The 17,785-nt window shown below is 35.4% G+C and overlaps 1 protein-coding gene across 4 annotated transcripts in view; it reads left to right on the top strand.

Annotated features, from left to right (window-relative positions):
• Positions 1–17,785, top strand: part of PTPRQ (protein tyrosine phosphatase receptor type Q) — a 135,990-nt gene that overhangs the window by 51,284 nt on the left and 66,921 nt on the right. For all 4 annotated transcript variants that reach the window (XR_014694410.1, XM_084523870.1, XM_084523869.1 and 1 more), the window contains exons 31-36: positions 1,059–1,340; positions 2,982–3,164; positions 3,833–3,934; positions 6,310–6,430; positions 10,066–10,226; positions 11,741–11,886. Coding sequence is in view for 3 of the 4 variants with exons in the window: in XM_084523870.1 (XP_084379996.1) it covers positions 1,059–1,340; positions 2,982–3,164; positions 3,833–3,934; positions 6,310–6,430; positions 10,066–10,226; positions 11,741–11,886 (995 nt within the window). In the remaining variant the exon portion in view is untranslated. The remainder of the gene's footprint in view (positions 1–1,058; positions 1,341–2,981; positions 3,165–3,832; positions 3,935–6,309; positions 6,431–10,065; positions 10,227–11,740; positions 11,887–17,785) is intronic.

Below are 17,785 nucleotides of genomic sequence, written 5' to 3'. Positions count from 1 at the left end.
CCATGTGGGCAGTCCTGTCATCCAGAGAATAGTGATCTATTACAGTTAATGTTTTTTATTCACAGGCTCAGAAATCAGGAATGAAATGGGTTTGTGAGACCTTTACACAAAAACCTTTCAAGATAAATTCTGAAATGCCTGTGTACGTGTACACAAACTTAAAGTATAATCCTAAGTTCTTACTACATTTTGTTGTTGTTGTTATTTTATAGAGAGGTTATTTCAGGGGTGAAGCGATGAAGCCTTCAGAGGAATCAAGGTTGACATTCAGAGCTGATCTTATTCATAAGTGCAGCCCACTCACTCCTTCAACACTTCAATGTGTTATGAGCTCACTGGAGTCACATGAGTACATTGCCAGTAGATTTAGCCAACACATTGCCCTGGAGCTGGAATTGTTTTGTGCCTGACCTTCTCACCAGTGTATGCAAGATTTACACTGGGGTCTTTGGGGTTATCAATTAACAACTGTATCAGTAAACTAAAAGAGAATTCAGTTACGCTGCATACAGTCCCTTTCCCTTGTTCAGTTGTTGGTTGAGTGAAGTAAGATGAGTGGTTATTTAAGAAGAAAGCAAAAAGATAACATTCAAAGTTAAAGAACTTGAATTAGAGGAAGCCAATAAAAGGATTTGAAGAATGAATCTGAATGAAAGCAATAGACAAGAGGTTGTATTTTTTTGTTTGTTTGTTTTTGTTTCTTTGTTTTTTTAAGCTGAACTTTTGGATACATTTGTAAGTGAATGAAAAGAAAAAAGATCCAGAAAAGCTAAAGTGTCTGGGATGCAAAAAGATGTCTAGTTTTATTAGTGGGAAAAAAAAAAAAAAAAAAAAAGCCACAGAAATTAACTAAGTTAAAAAGAGGTAAAACTTTGAGAAGGAATGTGAGTAAGTAAATTAGTGCCTTTTTGCTACAGTTAGCTATGCATTTTGTTACAGTCTCAGGATATCTCAGTGTGTTAGAATCCAATAGGTTTATTAGATCAGTCCTATATTCAATTAACTGAACTTCTCAGACTTGTTTATTTTTTTTTTTCTCTTTGATTTCTGTATTGCAGAACCAGACTCCCCACCCCAAAATGTAGAGTTAGTAAATGTGACTGCAACAGAGATATATCTGAGATGGTTACCACCTGAACAACCCAATGGTCTCATAACTCACTATGAAGTTCTCTACAGTGATTCCAATGATTTATTTATTAAAAATGCCTCATCTACAAGCATATCACTTACTGAACTGAGTCCATATACTCTCTACAACATCTCTGTAAGGTCATTCACCAGACTTGGCCATGGGAATCAGTCATCTTTCCCACTTCTGGTGAGAACTTCTGAAACTGGTGAGTATATGGCTTTTAAAAAAATACTGTACTTTTTTCAGTCAACGGCTTTATGGTGATGTTTGATAAACAAAACATCTTCTGAGATGAGAAGAATGAAAATAAGGGAGGATCTGAAGGGTGGAGCATTTTGAGTGAACTACAACCTATTAATGGGCTGATGTATCCAAGAGCTCTTGGGAGTTCTGTTACCATTCTGCCATGAACTTAGGCAGAGTTGTGGGCTTATTTCACTGGGTCTCATGGTATTTATTCAATTTCTTGATGTTGCTTAAGCAGAAAAGTTTTTTTAAATGTCCTTACTTTGATAAGAATGTTTTGGGCATTCCAAACATCTGTCCATGCCTTATGTGATCTTTGGAGCAAATTGTGCTGTCATTGTATGATTATAAGTTGCTGGAATCAGATATATTATTATATCAGAAAAATTTGGATAACAGAAAACACTTGTGTATTTCTGTGAGGATAGAAATACACATGTACACAAAAAACAATTGCTATGATAAAGCAATTGACAGCTGCTCCCTAAGGGACAGGGATTCAAGACCCAAGGAGGGTCCCTGGGCTTGCAGGGCAGGAGCTTCACTAGCCAGGGCCTGTCCCACCAACCCTCAGTGCGGGGGGCAGCCAGGAGCAGCCGAGTCCAGGTTGCCAAACGAGTCCGTGGTGATGAGGCAGGTCAAGTGAGGAAAGTGAGTCAGCAAGTCAGGGTCAGGATCAGTTTCAGTGACAGTAACTAAGTCAGACACAGCCCAGTGATAGCTGAGCAGGCCCATGGTGGTGGGGCCAAGTGGAGGCCAGCCTGAGATGTCTGTCTGCAAGTCGGAGCTAGGTCAGTGGTACTTCAGCAATGCAGCAGGAGCTGTAGCTCAACCAAGGACACAGCAAGAGAGCCCTGGTTGAAAGTATCTCCCAGAGGACAGTGGTCAGCCCTGGCTGTGGCCTCACTGATGCAATGTCTGTGAGTGTGTCTCCAGCGAGGAGGTGAAAAAAAGATAGAGCAGCTCAGCTACTCTATCGCTGAGCTGGCCCCGAGACCCCACAGCCAAACCCCCAGGAGGCAAATTGATCTGAGGGCCCTCACAGCATAAAGTTAGGGTTCCTCACCCCCTCCCCCTTTTTTCCCCTTAATACAGGCATTCATGCAGTTTGCATATTTCACCTTGAAAGAAGGAATACAAAGGCTGTTCCTGATATGAAGAGTAAATTACGGCAGCACATGAAAAATCTTCTAATAACAGCTAGCTTAGAGGATAGCAGTAATAGTTATGGGATAGTAGAGGGAAAGTTTAGTACCATGCTCTAGCAGCTTTTTTATCTGGCATGTTAAGATGATTTTAATTTTTTTTTTTTTTTAAAAAGAATGACCTCTCCTTTATCAATGCAGTGCATGTCTGTCATATATTTTTGATCTTCCAATTTAGCCTCCTGAAATTTATTTCATACAACAGACAACATTGCTCCCCAAAGTCCCCCCCAAAAAAACAAACAAACAAACAAAAACCAGAAAACCATCACCAAGATAAAAATCAAAATGTTCACAGTGTGTTTCCTTGTAGCCAGTTTTAAAAAAAAAAAAAATGTTTAAGAAATCAATGAAACTAACTGTGATCTTTTACAAGTCTAAATTTCATCTTCTAGTTCCTGATTCTGCACCGGAAAGCATAACCTATAGGAACATCTCATCTGTGGAAATTGAATTATCATTTTTTCCACCATCCATTCCCAATGGAATCATACAGACATACACAATCTATCTCAAGAGGACTGGTGGAACTGAGCAAAGAGTCATAAACACTACTCATCTGGTACTACGTATTACAGGCTAGTATATAATGATCTGGAACTTAAGGCAACTGTAACTTATTCTGAGAAGGATTCAACTGACCCACTGATTCATATCAATTAATTCCCTGAAAGGACAAAATCATTCTTGTCCTTACATAACTATATGCTGCCTCTGCTGAGAGGCAGCCAGTTGTGTCCTGCAGTAATGTGGTGGAATGGGCCATGCTTGGTACAGAATCTAACATGCCTCTTATTGTGTTGTAGATGTTTAAAGTATAAAGAACTTCAATAATATTTTTCATGTATCTATCATTGTAACAAAGTAAACAGTGAGCTCACCTATGTATCTTTCTAATCTTTTTATTTATTCTGTCATTATAACTGCAGCATAATTCATCAGCTAATACTGGCATCCCAATACTTCAACTAGTATATTTTCAGAGTATCACTAAACATAAACTTTAAAGCATTCCAGGAATATGAGATATAAAGTAGTCTAGAGGGCAAGACGTATGAGGTGCAGCTGAAGTCACTTTTTTTTTTTTTTCAGTCTCTAAAGGCACCAATCAGAGTAAATGCTGGGCCTGTTCAGTACTTCAGAACTTCTACTTGTGGAATAGGATCTCAATATATTTTTTTTCCATTAAAAGAAAAAACTTTCCCTACTGAATGGTTGATTTTCTGAATTGTTCTTCTTTATTTAGATTTAAAGAAATATACAGAATATACAATAGAAGTGTCTGCTAGTACCACGATGGGAGAGGGCCTTTGTAGTGCACCTCTGCATGTACTGACTGATGAGGACGGTAAGTCAGAACAGAAGTTGTGATGTTTCATTGCTTGTAGTCTTAATCTAATCTTATGCTTTATATCAGCTATGCATGGGTTTTATACACATTTTTGTAATCTCTATATCTATTTATCTACACATTCAACAATATGCATCTATGTTTGCATCTTTGTGTGTGTGTGTTTATAGATACTATGTAATATGTTAACCAATACAATCTCTATGAATCATAAGATTGCTGTGCATGGGCATTTGGTCTTAACATCTTCTGCATTTGAAGGATCTTAATTTACTAGTATTATTCTAATCAAACACTAGAATTGAATGTTGCATTTTGTTCTGCAGACTCGTGAGAGCTGGAGAAAAGGAAAACCAAAACCATCTTAAATGGTCCAGGGACATTTCTGGTTCTTTTACTTGGAGATTTTGGGGCTCTTCTAAACAGAGGCACACATGCACACATAGATGCAAAATTATTAATATTATGAAAATACTCAAAGTCCATTTTCAGTAGTACTAGACTTTGAAATTTAGCAGGGGAGTGTTCTATGGGCTCACAGTAGAACATAGTCATTGCATTCCCTGCTAATTTGTACAATTCGTAAATCAGCAGAGGTACCATAAAATGATATTTGCACTTTCAGTAGCCAATGCAGTTGTATGAAGTTGTCACTGATCTCCTCTATAGATACTGGTAAGGGACTCCTGAAAAAAATTCAAAGCAGAATCTCAATTAAGTGCTGTGACTTGCATTTGAAGAAGCCTGTCTGTCTCTCTCCATTGCTTAGGGAGGAAATTTCTGAAAACCTAGATTAAAGCTGCACTGACGCAAACATCCCATGAGGCATTCCCAAATTAAGTCTCTTTCCATCTATTAGGAAGCATTGACTTGCCCAAGATCCAATTTTTGATGATAATAGATCTTTGCAAATCTCCAAGGTGTTGGTGAGCTTACGTTCACCAAAAGTAATGAACTTTTGTTCAATAGTAATGTTATTGGAGCATACTGGGAACAGCTAATTTGGATAAAACTATCTTTTACATAGTGTATTTTCAGTTAGAACAATGTTAATTCTATACTCTAGCAAAAAAAAATCCCCTGAACAAGAATTGTACAATAAACTGGACATGCCAAGAAGATACAACATTCGGTGTTTCATAGATCTTTTATTGTATAGTCTCTGAGGACAGTGTAACAAGAAAAACACTAAATACATCTGTCACCATTTTTTTTTTTTACTAAATGCAGATGCTTACTGAATTCAGTGAACCTTTGTTCATGAAAAATATCTTTGTCTTGAATGTACAGAGTTGTAAAACCTTTATGCCAACTTTTAAGATAGCAATAGAAGGAACAACAACTGAGAAACAAAAATATTTATAATACACCACATGTACTTTTTTCACAGGAACACAGTGTTCCAAGTTTTGGACCAAATGTTTCATAGATTTGCTAATAGCTATGCTCATATTCTCAATTTCCATGCATGACTACAACTATGACCTGAATTTTTAGTACATGATGCTATTTGGATTAATTTGAGAAAAACAGAAGTCATTCTAATAGTACCACGTAGTGATGCATATATACATGAATCATGAAGACGGTTTGCTTCTCAATAACATGCTAATACAAAGCAATATCACTTATACATACATAGGTATGTTTTTCTTCAGTAATATTTATATGAACTTCAGAGTAATTCAATTAAAATGAATTCAAACATGGTGTAACACTTTCCCTTACTTATGATGTTTCCCTGCACAGTTGTAACATGGTGTCATGTAAAGTTCATCTTAACACGAATTTTAATGGTCTCAGTCAATGCCTATCTTTATAGTTGCCCTTGTGACATGCTAAGTGTATGAATGTGGTCCTTATTTGATGGAGTGCATAGATTTTACTGCTGCCTAGTATTCCACATTTTTATCATCTCTCAGTGCCCTGCTTGTGCATTTTTCCACATTTTGGTGCTTCATATAATTATTTCCAGCACCTCTTTTTCCTCAGGGGAACTATTTAGCTGTATTTTACACGTGTTCATACCTATAAAGCTCTTGCTTTTATTAGAAGAAAAAACATTACAGCAACATACTTGGACAGTAGGTGAATCACTGTGACCTACCCATTGCCCCGTTTTCTCATGAAGTACTTTTTCCATTGAATCACAGAAACAGATGTTCTAACACCACCATGCAAAATCTTCTTTTATCATCTGTCAGAAAAAGGAAAAGAAGCTGTGCTATAACATTAGTTGATGGATACTGTACCTGTGTAGCACAAAGTTCACTTTCCATCACAAATAATTAAAATCCTATTTAAGGATGCTGCATATCCCATCAATCTTAGCTGTTTAACAAGATGTTGTGTCCTGTTCTCTCATTTCATAGCTCCTAGTTCTCCTCCAGAATCCCTCTCAGTAAAACAGTTGTCGGGTGTCACTGTGAAGTTGTCATGGAAACCTCCACTGGAGCCAAATGGAATTATCCTCTATTACACAGTTTACGTCTGGTAAGATTTTCTGGAAATAGTTCTGAGGATAAATATTAATCTGTAACCTAGCAGGAATGTTAGGTTTTTCTTACACAATGTGTTGATTACATGTTTTTGGAGAATACATATTCATCCAGCACTTAGAATACTAGCCTTTTGTGTATACAAATTCAAATATAATGTGGTAATTGAAAACTGAGGTATTAAATATTTTGCAAGTGGTTTCAATGTTTCTTTTTTCTTTTTTACTTTTTTTTTTTTTTCCTGAGGGTTTTATTTTTGTAAATTAATTCAAATTTTAATTAGAGCGTGATGACTTTCATTCTATACTGATTGGGCCTATTTTAAGGCAGGGCACTGGCTAATCCTAAAACGTAAAGGAAATCTGAAATTGACATGAAGTAGATTTATTTTGTAGAAAGTGTGTAAAAACAATTTGAGATCTCTACTAGCTACCATCCATATGGCATAAGAGCTCAAGATTTGCAATTTTAGTCTTTGTATGTGCTATTAGTTATGCTTGATGTTGTATTTTGTATATATTTATAACAAAACAAATATTTCTTTCATATATAATTTTCACTTGCTATATAGTTTTTTCTCCTTTTCTTCTTCCCTGCGTTTGTTTCCTGTCCTTGCTCCTGGGATTTTTTATTTTTTTAATCTTTCAAAAGGAATTTGGGCATTTTTAAACTTGCAGCTTCTGTCCTGTTCTCCGTACAATGTTGTTCAGTCTGGTGCTTTGCTGTTTCTTCATAGATCTATTTATAACTTCTTATGGTATTGAAAAGATTTTGTTTATGATTACTTTTAATAACTGTATTTATGCTGTACCATTTTATTGCCAATACAAAAACATGGCAAGCAAATGCTAAGGAATTCCACCTTATGAGATGTGAACCAAGTGTGCAAATTAAGTCTTTATAAATGTAATATTATTGAGCTTACATTTATTATTTTAATGTAACTTCACAGTTTTGGGGTAAGATTTGTCCTCAGTTCTTCAGTAGAAATTATAATTTCTAGTTAAGTTTGTGATCAAATGAATAGGAGTGTGCTCTTCTTTCCAGAAGAGTTACATTTAGCTTGTCTTGTTAATTCTGCTGTGTTGGCAAGGTCTGGTAGTCCTTAATCACAAACAATAAATTTAATACTGTCCTCTATCTAGGAAGGAGCTGCTTCACGATATAGATTACTGTTTTGGAGGACTTGAGGTTATAGAAATTTTCATCCTTATATTGCCTAAAAGCTTACTGCTTTTGTTACGACAAGTGAGTTAGTAAGAATTAGTTTTTAAAAACTGTTAATTGATCCATCCTTCCAAACATTTGAATTAAACAAACACATAACTTTTTGCAGTAACCCTTGTTCTTTTTCAGTCCATATTCTCCTTGCTGTGTCTTATCTGTCCTTACTGTGCCATATCTAAAATTAGACAGGGATTAGGTATCATCCTGAGGCAAGGACATTGGAGGAAAACTCCCTTTGCCTTCCAAAGGGTCACAGCTTCACTCTTTTTTTTTTCTTTTTCTTTTTTTCTTTTTTTAATTTATGTATTTAACAGAATTGGCTATATAATTTCATCCAGTGTGTTTCAGGGTGATATATGACAAGGCAAACTGCCATGCCATAGCTTCTGCTTTTGGAGAGGCATTCTCTGTGTTACTGGGGAGATTGTTATTCCCAGAGCTTCTTGATAAAGCAGGAAAAGGAAAGCTAATACAGGTTCTATATATAGTTAAATAATTGTTCATTCTCTTAAATACATCATGGCAATTACAGAAAATTTGGTAAGATTTCTTTAATGATTTGGGAACAAGAATCCACAACTTCTGTAAAGAGCAACGTTCTCTTTGGTATTGTCCTTCATGAATTTGTCACAGGACACGGTGGTTTTGGGTACAAGTAAGTAGCAAAGGAACTTTCTGGGTACCTTGAGTCTATAAACTCATATTGCGAGTCAGCAGTTCCATAGTACCAAGGCATATTAATGAAACTGCTCAACTTGCCAATAGCTATTTACTTCTTGCTGTACTTGCACAGCAACCCATACCACTGTTCTTTTAAAGAAAATATTTCAGGCTCAAAAATTAGCATTATCCCATTGAGCTTTTTTTTTTTTTTTTTTCTGAGGTAATTACTGAATAGATCTACTTAGAGGTGCAATCTTTTAATGAAACTATAGTGCTTGTCTTTGTCTAGTACGCAATTTCTTAGGACTTCCTTTGTCTAGGTTTTTGAAAAATCTCATTTAAAACTTAGTATTATTGTTCCTTATTGGAATTCCTCAGGTTAGTGTATTCTGCTAGACCTCTTTCTCATTGTCTGTGAAGACTAAATTCACCTTGATCATTCTATTCTTATTATTTTGATTGCAGTCTCAGTTGTTTTCTGAACAGAAAATCAACTTTTCTTGAAAAACTCCAAGCTTTAGTTCTTCTTTGTAAGGATGGCCTAATTGTGGAGATGTTCTTTGGCAAATAAGACATTATGAGAATGCAATTACTCAGCATGGAAATGTTTGCAGCAGTGAGCTGTACGTTTTCTTCTTAAATTACAACCAGCTACCTTTTTCTGTACTAAGAATATATTGGACAAAGATCAAAGAAAATGTGTTTTCTTTGTATAGAATTTAATAATTGTGACAGCAGCCTTTTGTTTTTCTTTATACACTACTCAAAATATCAAAACTTTGAGAAAAATATAATGTTGGTGGCACTGTGTTACAAAGACTGTTTCCCTGAAAAGGATCAGCCTTCATTGTTTTGCTTTTTTTTTTTTTATTGTAAAATTATCATCCCTCTATGAAATCCCATTAGAAACACAGAGTATCCATTCATACAGAATTATTTGCAGAATGGAATGTTAGCCAGATTTTTATTTTTCTTCTGTAAAATAATAAATTAATTTCTTCAGGAATAACAGACTTTTAAAATTCAAATTAGTTATTTCTGTATCTTACTTTACTTTCTTATAATCATTTCATACCTATGCTAATACCAGCATTTTATTAATGTTACATCTTATAGTCATTCTAGGCTGGTTTTGGCCTGACTAGAGTTCCATTCTGATCCCTTGCTACATTCCACCAGAATTAACTCAGCACCAGCTAATTCCTGCTCCATATCATCTTCTATTATTCCATTTATAACTTCAGCCTTCTGACCAATTTCACAGAGTCACAGTAGGGCATGCTCCCTGCTATAATCTTTTTATATTTCGCTATTCCTGTCCAGGGAGACAGTTTAGTTATGCCCTCCTGTGTCCTTCCCAAGGGTACCATATAACCATTTGATAGCAGTTACAAGATGGACCTACTCCTCCTCAGTATTCAATATAATAATCTCCTTTGCTGATGGAATTGACATACATTTTTGTTGGTGTTTTTTGTTGTTGTTGTTTTGTTTTGTTGTTGTTGTTTTGTTGTTGGTGTTTTTTTTCAATAAATAAATAAATAAAGAGCCCTATTGTGATGCAAAAGTACAAACGTGAGCTTTTCAATATATGAGATGGAACTTACCAAGGCCTTCTTTAAAGCCTAAAATATTTGTATTTACCACAATATAGCATTTTTTCAATTTAATATCATATTCCAGAGTTGTATACATAGAGAAATGGCATGCATATATAATTAATAAAATATTTTTCTTTAGGAATAAAATATCAAAAAGGAGTGTTAATGTAACAGAAACATCACTGCAGTTCACAGATCTGGAAAATAACTCTGAGTATAGTGCATATGTTACAGCAAGTACAAGATTTGGAGATGGCAACATAAAAAGCGATACTATAATATTCAGAACTTCTGAAGGAGGTAAGCTTATATGTTACATGTAGTAGGAATCTTTGATTTCATGTAGCCTTGAATTTCTGTTAGGCTCATATAAGTTAATAATGCTGCTGAAGGAGAATGGCATTTGACTGGTCAAGAAGAGATGTTCTACTTGTATATATGTGTGTGTGGATGTGTGTCTGTGTTTGTACACTATATCTATGGTTCTATAAAATTATGTTTGGAATTTCTGTTGTTCTACTGAGCAGAATGTGTTTCCCTTCAAGACAGGTAAGACTAAAATAATTTAGTTTTAAATTTTGAAATAAACCTAATTAATATTATAATATACGTAATAGCTCTTTGCTCTATCTTGCTCTGCCATAATTTCTGAGAGGGAAAATACTCTCTAGAGTCTCTCTCACAATCCTGAAATGGATTTAATTTGAAAGTTAAATCTGTAGGTGTGCAATGATTTAATCGTTTGTTCTTTTTTAATGATTTTCAAAGTTGTAGTTAACTTCTATAAATGATCATACTGTATACTGTGCTTTTAAAGGTTTTCAGTTACATTAATATTTCTGTTTTTCCCACTAATTATATTGCTGCAATATGTTCCAAAATGGATTGTGTGCAGACATATTTTAGAATCATCATGCACAGATAAACTCAACTATCAGTAGCAAGATTAGTGTCTATCCAAAGCATCTCTCAAAAGACTGAAACACCAAATTTTAGGTATTCCCAATCTTTGCTAATAAAGCTTGAAATGGACTTTTTAAGGCAGGATTTTTAGACATCAATCTTAGAGTTCTCCCTCCAATATTTTAGTATGTTATACAAACTAGAACAACACAAAACAAGAGTTTTCACCTACAGTGTTCAGTACTCTATGGCACTTGTGTAGAGCACTTTCTTGAATGGCCAGAATGTAGACTTAAGTTCTCTTCAACTGAAATGATGAAATTAAGGAATTTGAGTTTCCTGCATCCCTGTGCTACTGAGAAGGACCATATGCTTTACAGGATAGGAGGACGGATTAATTGAAGAATACTTACACAGTCCTTCCTGTATATTCAGTAGGCTGAGGAAAGAGATTAAAAAGCAGAGAAAATCATGCTGTCCAAGCTTAGGTATCTGGTTAACATATAAGAGTTGGAAGCCTAAACTCTGTTTATAATCATCAAAGACAGAAACAGGCTTTTAATTTAGATCTGAAGTCCTTTTTTTGTTTGCAAATTGTGATAACTGTCACTTACTTGTGTACATACACAGTGTAGACTATGTATGCAAAACATAGTAAATAAAGGACAAATAAGAAAATAGTTTTTGTGTGCCAGTGTGGCAAAATAAAAATGTGTCTGAAAAAAAAAAAAAAAGTTTTAAAAAATTGTTTACAGTTACTATTTTATCATTTTCAGAAGCAATTTTTATACCACATTCAGAAATGTATTCAATTTGACATAGGCTGTTGTGAAATCAATAGTGGCTATGTCTTGGACACAGTAATGTACTAAGCCTTCTGTTAGGCATGCTAAAACTTAACATTTTTTCAGCACCAGGTGATCCTCCGAAAAATGTTATATACAGAAACGTTACTTCTACATCAGTAATGCTGTTCTGGTCTCCTCCTCAAAAGCCTAATGGAAAAATACTGTACTACTCAGTTTATTTCAAAAATAATTCAGGGATATTCATACAGGTAAGCTTCACTTTATGTTCTTCATTTGTATGATTCAGTGAACTGTTCTAATAATTAATTCATTAAAGATTCATTGCACATCCTTGAGACTGTTATTCTAATCTATCAAGTTGAATTAATTTCTGTAACAGCTCTGTTTAAACATTTTAATGCTTGTATAGAATGCATGCTTGAAAATAAGGTAATACAGTCAAATTAGAGAATAGATTCTCTCATAGTTTTGTTACTCTGAGAAGGACATATTTGTTTAGCATCTTGAAACAAAACTATTGAGAATCCTAAATTAAAGCATAAAAGACAAATAATATTTATTATTTTTTGGTGATCTGGACATTTCTATTTTTTCTGTTGATACTTTCATCCTTAATTATGGATCATATGTATTAATTTACATATAGTTTTTCTGCTCTTCTTTCGAATAATGTATTCTGATACAGAAGTGTAATAAGAAGAAGTAAGCTTCTTTTACAGGTTTTTGTTTACAAGCTTTACACGTGGGGAGGAAAAGGAAGAAAAGAAAAAATGCTCACAGATTTTACAAATACCTGTGGTTGAGTCATTGCTGACATGGTTTTGTGTATCTCTGACTTCTCTGAAGCTGTGTGGTTTCTAGGCTCTGTATGCGTATTTTGAGATGCAAGCAGGACCATGCCATGTGTTCACATGTTGATGAGATTAAAATTAGGGCTGCTTTTCAGAGTGTTAGCCTCTGCTTGCACACAGTTCTGTACCAACAACATTTTTGTTAGCCTAACAAATTCCTGGAGAAACCTTTACACCAGTGCATTGCCTGAACAAGCCCATCCTATGAGAAGTGTCTGCATTTGTCTAATTCTTGTACAACTGAAGGGATATTAGAGGAGGACTACAGACTTGGCCTAATTCCTGCCTTTAGGAAGGTGGAACTCTGAGGTGAAAGAGTATGGTGAAACTGATACAACAAGAACTATAATCCCTCTGGACTTGCCCAGGACTCTGGAAATGAAGGAGCAAGATAGGGAAGATGGAACATAGTAGCATTGGCCCAACAAGGTGAGGGTCCAGTTTCATTGTCACATAATATAGTTGTGCAAGTGAAGGATGGTGGCATGGGTAGTAGTTACTGCTGCTTTGGCATATAATCTGTTTGACAGAAGAATACTGACAGTTGCTCCACTTACAGATGTGGAACCCATCATCTTCACCCATTCAGATTTGATTTTTAACTCATCCCACTGTAGAAAACTACCAGAAGATAAACTTCACCTGCTATTGCATCTCTCTCTTACTGGCCTTGGGAGAACACCATTAATCTCTCAAATCATGATCCACTCCTAATCTGTCTGTTCCCCTTAACTCTCTCTGCCTTTCACATACATCTGTGTTCACTGTTTAGCATGGAAACCACCAAACCTACATTACGCTCCTATTCTGTTCCTTGTCATTCCTGTGTATGCAAGACATTTCAAACAGGAGTTTAAAAACATCTCTCCCCAACTTCTTTCTGACAGATAATTTATATTTACAGAGAAATGCCTGTGTGAAAGCCAGCATATAAACATCTGTAATATATACATACAGGTGTATATATACGTACATATACACACACAGGGCAGGGCTTAGAACTGTCTGTAACTTAGAAGGATATTTGTATAGTTTCAGGGTATCCTGCTAAGTTTTGTATTTCACACATATGAAAAGGCATAATACTTGTTTGGATGCTCCTGCATCTAGGTCACCATTACTCATATATATCAAACTCTGTTTTCAGTTTTGAGAATGATAATAGAGGAATAGAAAATATAGATGATCTTTTCACACTTCTATGAACCCTCCATTCTCAGACACTCTGTTGTTCCCTGCTAGTTTTTCTGCTTCTTTGTTAGGACATAATAGGAAACAAGAGGTCCAAGCCTTAAAGTCTATCTTACAAATGCCTGAAAACTGTCCCAGTTGAAGAACTTCAAGCAAATTAACATATTCTAATGTTTTCATAATCTGAAATAGATATAAACATCATACTAAAACTATTACTATTCTGTTGTCTCAGGTTCTCATGTCTCCACATATTCTCAGACTCATCAGATATATTAATGAATAGAAATCTGTTATTATAAACAACATTGTTAAGGTCAGGAAATTGGTAGCTGCAGAGTAATTTGTTCAGGGAAAAAAAGTAAAAGACCTGAGATAAAGGGTGCATTTTACTCCTTGACATGCTGCAGAAACTTAGAGGAAAAAGAGTTTCCCCCAACCTTTTTTTTTCCTTTTTTTTTTTTTCTTTTCTGTAGGGCAGAAAAATAATTTATAGTCTCTTTGCTTTACAGGTCTACATGAAAAATAACACTGTGACTGTCCATTCAGAAGGCCTGCACGATGCTCAGACCTGGGATTCAGAACAGAACAGCAGAAGGAAAAATTTAGTGATGGAGATTAGATTTGAGGATTTTGATAGATGAGTAGGTTGTTTCTGTGGGATACTGACAGGCTGTAAAAGAAAGTGTCAGAGAGGGATGACTGGTAGCCAAATACATTGTTCATTATCAAATAAAGACAAAGATTCACAGAAATACAGTGAGACGAAATGGTAGTCTGCAGAGATAACTTGAATGTCTTCCAGGCAGAGCTGCTAGAAGGTAGCAGAACAAACCAACGCTTGCACTAGTTTCAAGTTCAGCTGTATTTTTCAGATTCTGTCATAGATCTAGGGAAAATACTTTTTGGTTTATGTTCGTGACTCTGCACCAGTCCAGTAAAGAGATGATGTGCATTCTGACCAAGAGCACTCCCTACACAGACTATATGGCACTGTAGCTCTTGGTCTTGTCACTTCTATGTCGTGCTGCTGGATTCCTGCAGTTCAAGCTTTTACTGTTTGCAGCAGCAGCTTTGCAAGCTTTGTTTAGTGGTTCCTTGCATGATACTTGAAGCAGATACTTCCCATATTCTAAATTTTACCATGGAAAAACAGACAAAGAATTTATGGAAATAATTGTCTTGTTGTTAAATATTGATCTATAAACAGTAATATTGACTTGAATAAACTCTTCTATTCAATCTCTCTATATCTGTGTTTTGATTAACAAGAAAGTGGGAAAGGTGCTAATTACTAATATAAATGTATGCTTGGAGAAACCTCTCCAGCATAGGAATTTCAGAACAGATGAAAACTGTCCTACTCTGCCAAACTAGGCAGGGGAACCAGGAACTAAGAAGAGAAAGAAAGCCCGCTGCTCTTCTGAGTATTAGACCCGAAATCATCCAGCTCCCATACCACCAGGTTTTTGTTGAAGCCAAGTTAAGTGAACGTGACTGGACACAGTTCAGAATGGAATTTGGCTTGGTCTACCTTGGAATGAAGACAAGGGTTGCAAGGAATGCAGTGTATTAACTTAAAAAGCAAAAATTTTCTCTCACCAGTATGACCAAAATAAGGGAAAAAGGGAGACTCCCTAAAGTACACTGGAGATTTTTGAAAAGATGGTCTTAGTACAGTACAGACCACAAAAAGCAAGTATCTTCACTTAGATAAGTACTGGAACAGTGTACATTACATTGACGGATGGCTTGGATTAGCCCTCATGGTGTCAGTGCTCTCCTAATTACCAGAGTCAAGTATGTGATATTCTAACTCAAAATAGCCCTACAGTACAATGAACAAATGTGCAAAGAAAGAAACAATGGGGGGAAATGGTTAACAGTGAAGAAGAGCAACACTATATTGTCTGTATACAACTAATTACAGCTTTATGCCACTGGAAATTTCTGCTGATTCCTAGAGTGAAGAAGATACTACTTTCTTCTGACACTTTCATGGCTTGTATTGCTTACACTTAGCTGCTTTTAATAATCTGATACTTTGCTATGTCAAAACTTCTTTCATGTATGGATGAAGAAGGGGATAGAAGGAAGAATTTCTTCAGCTGTAGCCAAAGATCCTAAGCTGTTTGCTTTCATCTGCAGCCACAGTTAATTCTAAAACTTCCTATAGTGGTCTGTCCCCAGGGTACAATTAGTACAAGTTTCATCTTTTCTCAGTTTGTACCCACACAGCTCTTCCTGTTCACCCTTACTCTTAATTATGTGTTCATTCTTTGCTAATATTATGTCATATCGCAAGTTTGAGGTAGTTCTCTCTTATCAGTCCTTGGGCTCCTCATTGTAAGGAGACTTTCTCTTAAAAAAGTGTTTGTTGAACCACCAAAACTTCTGTTGTTACAGCCTTCACATTGGTTCACTGAGTGTGTAACTGGCAGGCAGCTGACTAAATTGTAAAGGTATGCCTTTTAAACTAAGGCTTGGGTTTTCAGCTGTTCATACCAGTAAACTCTCTATAAAGCTAGAATCAAAACTTTGTCTTGTATCTTTGACATTTTAACCTTGAAAATTCAGGGAAATAGTTTAAGTCTTTGTTAGATCTTAGTAGATACTATTACTGTCAATCACTAATTATTACTCATAATACATAGCAATAATAACATGAGAGTAGTAGAACGATACATTTGGTTCAGAAAGCATTTTATGTTACGTGTTTGAGCATCAGATGATTTAATTAAATTCCTCAGAATTCAGTCCTTGTTTTCCAGTATCTTTCCCCACTCAAGTGTAAAGCAAAGCTTTTCCCAATATTTTTCAGTTAGTGACATGAAGACAGTGTTAACTTCCATCTATATTTAGACAAAAGTCTAAGTTAAGGTGGAATTCCTTTGTATTTCGTTTGATGTTGACCTAACCAGATCTTTCAGACAAGCTTGTGAGTGTGTTTTAAGTCTGTAGTTCTAGGATTCTGTTTCTCTACTCCAAGTCTGTCAGTAGGAGTGTATATAGAAATGTATACCATCAATTGGAGCAGCTTCTGTTCTGCATTCAAAAAAACAAAACAAAACAAAACAAAACAAATGGTTTATTTGCTTATTTACTTTATTTACTTACTTATTTTATGTGACCATTGGTAACCATAGGCAAAAATAGGTCTGCAGATATTGGTGTGAAAATCTCAGGGAAAACAATGAGTATGGCCTTTTTTTTTTTTTTTCCCTACAGAAATAGTTTTGACTGTATGAAAAAAAAACAAAGAAATTGGTCATGCCATGTTACATATAGAAATCAGTACATTTCAGTGACAGACATGAAGATTGTATACCAAACTATCAACTTTCAAGATATTGAATCAACTGTTTAGCAGAGCATATCACACTAATTTCTTCAGTAAGAAATTTCCTCAAGAGAAATACAACCTATTTTTTAGTATATGGTTTTAATATGCCCGTGTTTATATACAGTATTTCTGAATTTAGATATGCAAACATTATAGTCATCTTGGCTGCTGATGCCACGTGCTCAATGGAGCAAAGTGGCTGCTAGAGAGGAATGATGCTGATAATTCAAAGCTGGAATGCAAGTGTGACTTCCTACCACATACAGGTGCTGAGTTTCCTTATGGGGCCCGTGACCTCTCAATAGGTTTCAAATCATGAGCCAAACTGCTGTGGGCCTTCTAAGTCAAGTTCCTTTAAAACAGTGGGATAATACAGATTCGGTTATGTGGTATAGCTTTGGTATAATCTGAGTTAATTTTTTTCTTTTCAGTTTCCAAAATTGCTCATTCCAAACAAGAACAGACTCCTTATAGGGTCTGAAGCAGTAACATATTGCAGCAGTCATAGTTTTAGTGAAAATTTTTATATAGTTTGAAAGAAAGTAGGATGTGGTCCTCATGTGGTTGTCTTTTGTTAACAAGTAACTGCACAAGGAAAAGAATTCTGTTGGTCCATTCAGTTCAAAACAATCCACTGGAGATATTTGTTTGTAATAGAAACAATGACATGTTTTTAATGAAAACTGGAGGAATGGTTTATCAAGTGTTCCAGTGAGATCTCTGCCTCTGGAAACTTTTAATTCAAAGTTAGCCAAGTAGACA

The sequence above is a fragment of the Aythya ferina genome (genome assembly GCF_964211825.1).
Source record: "Aythya ferina genome assembly, chromosome: 1".
Lineage (NCBI taxonomy): Eukaryota > Metazoa > Chordata > Aves > Anseriformes > Anatidae > Aythya > Aythya ferina.
This window is presented reverse-complemented; position numbering and strand designations above follow the sequence as displayed.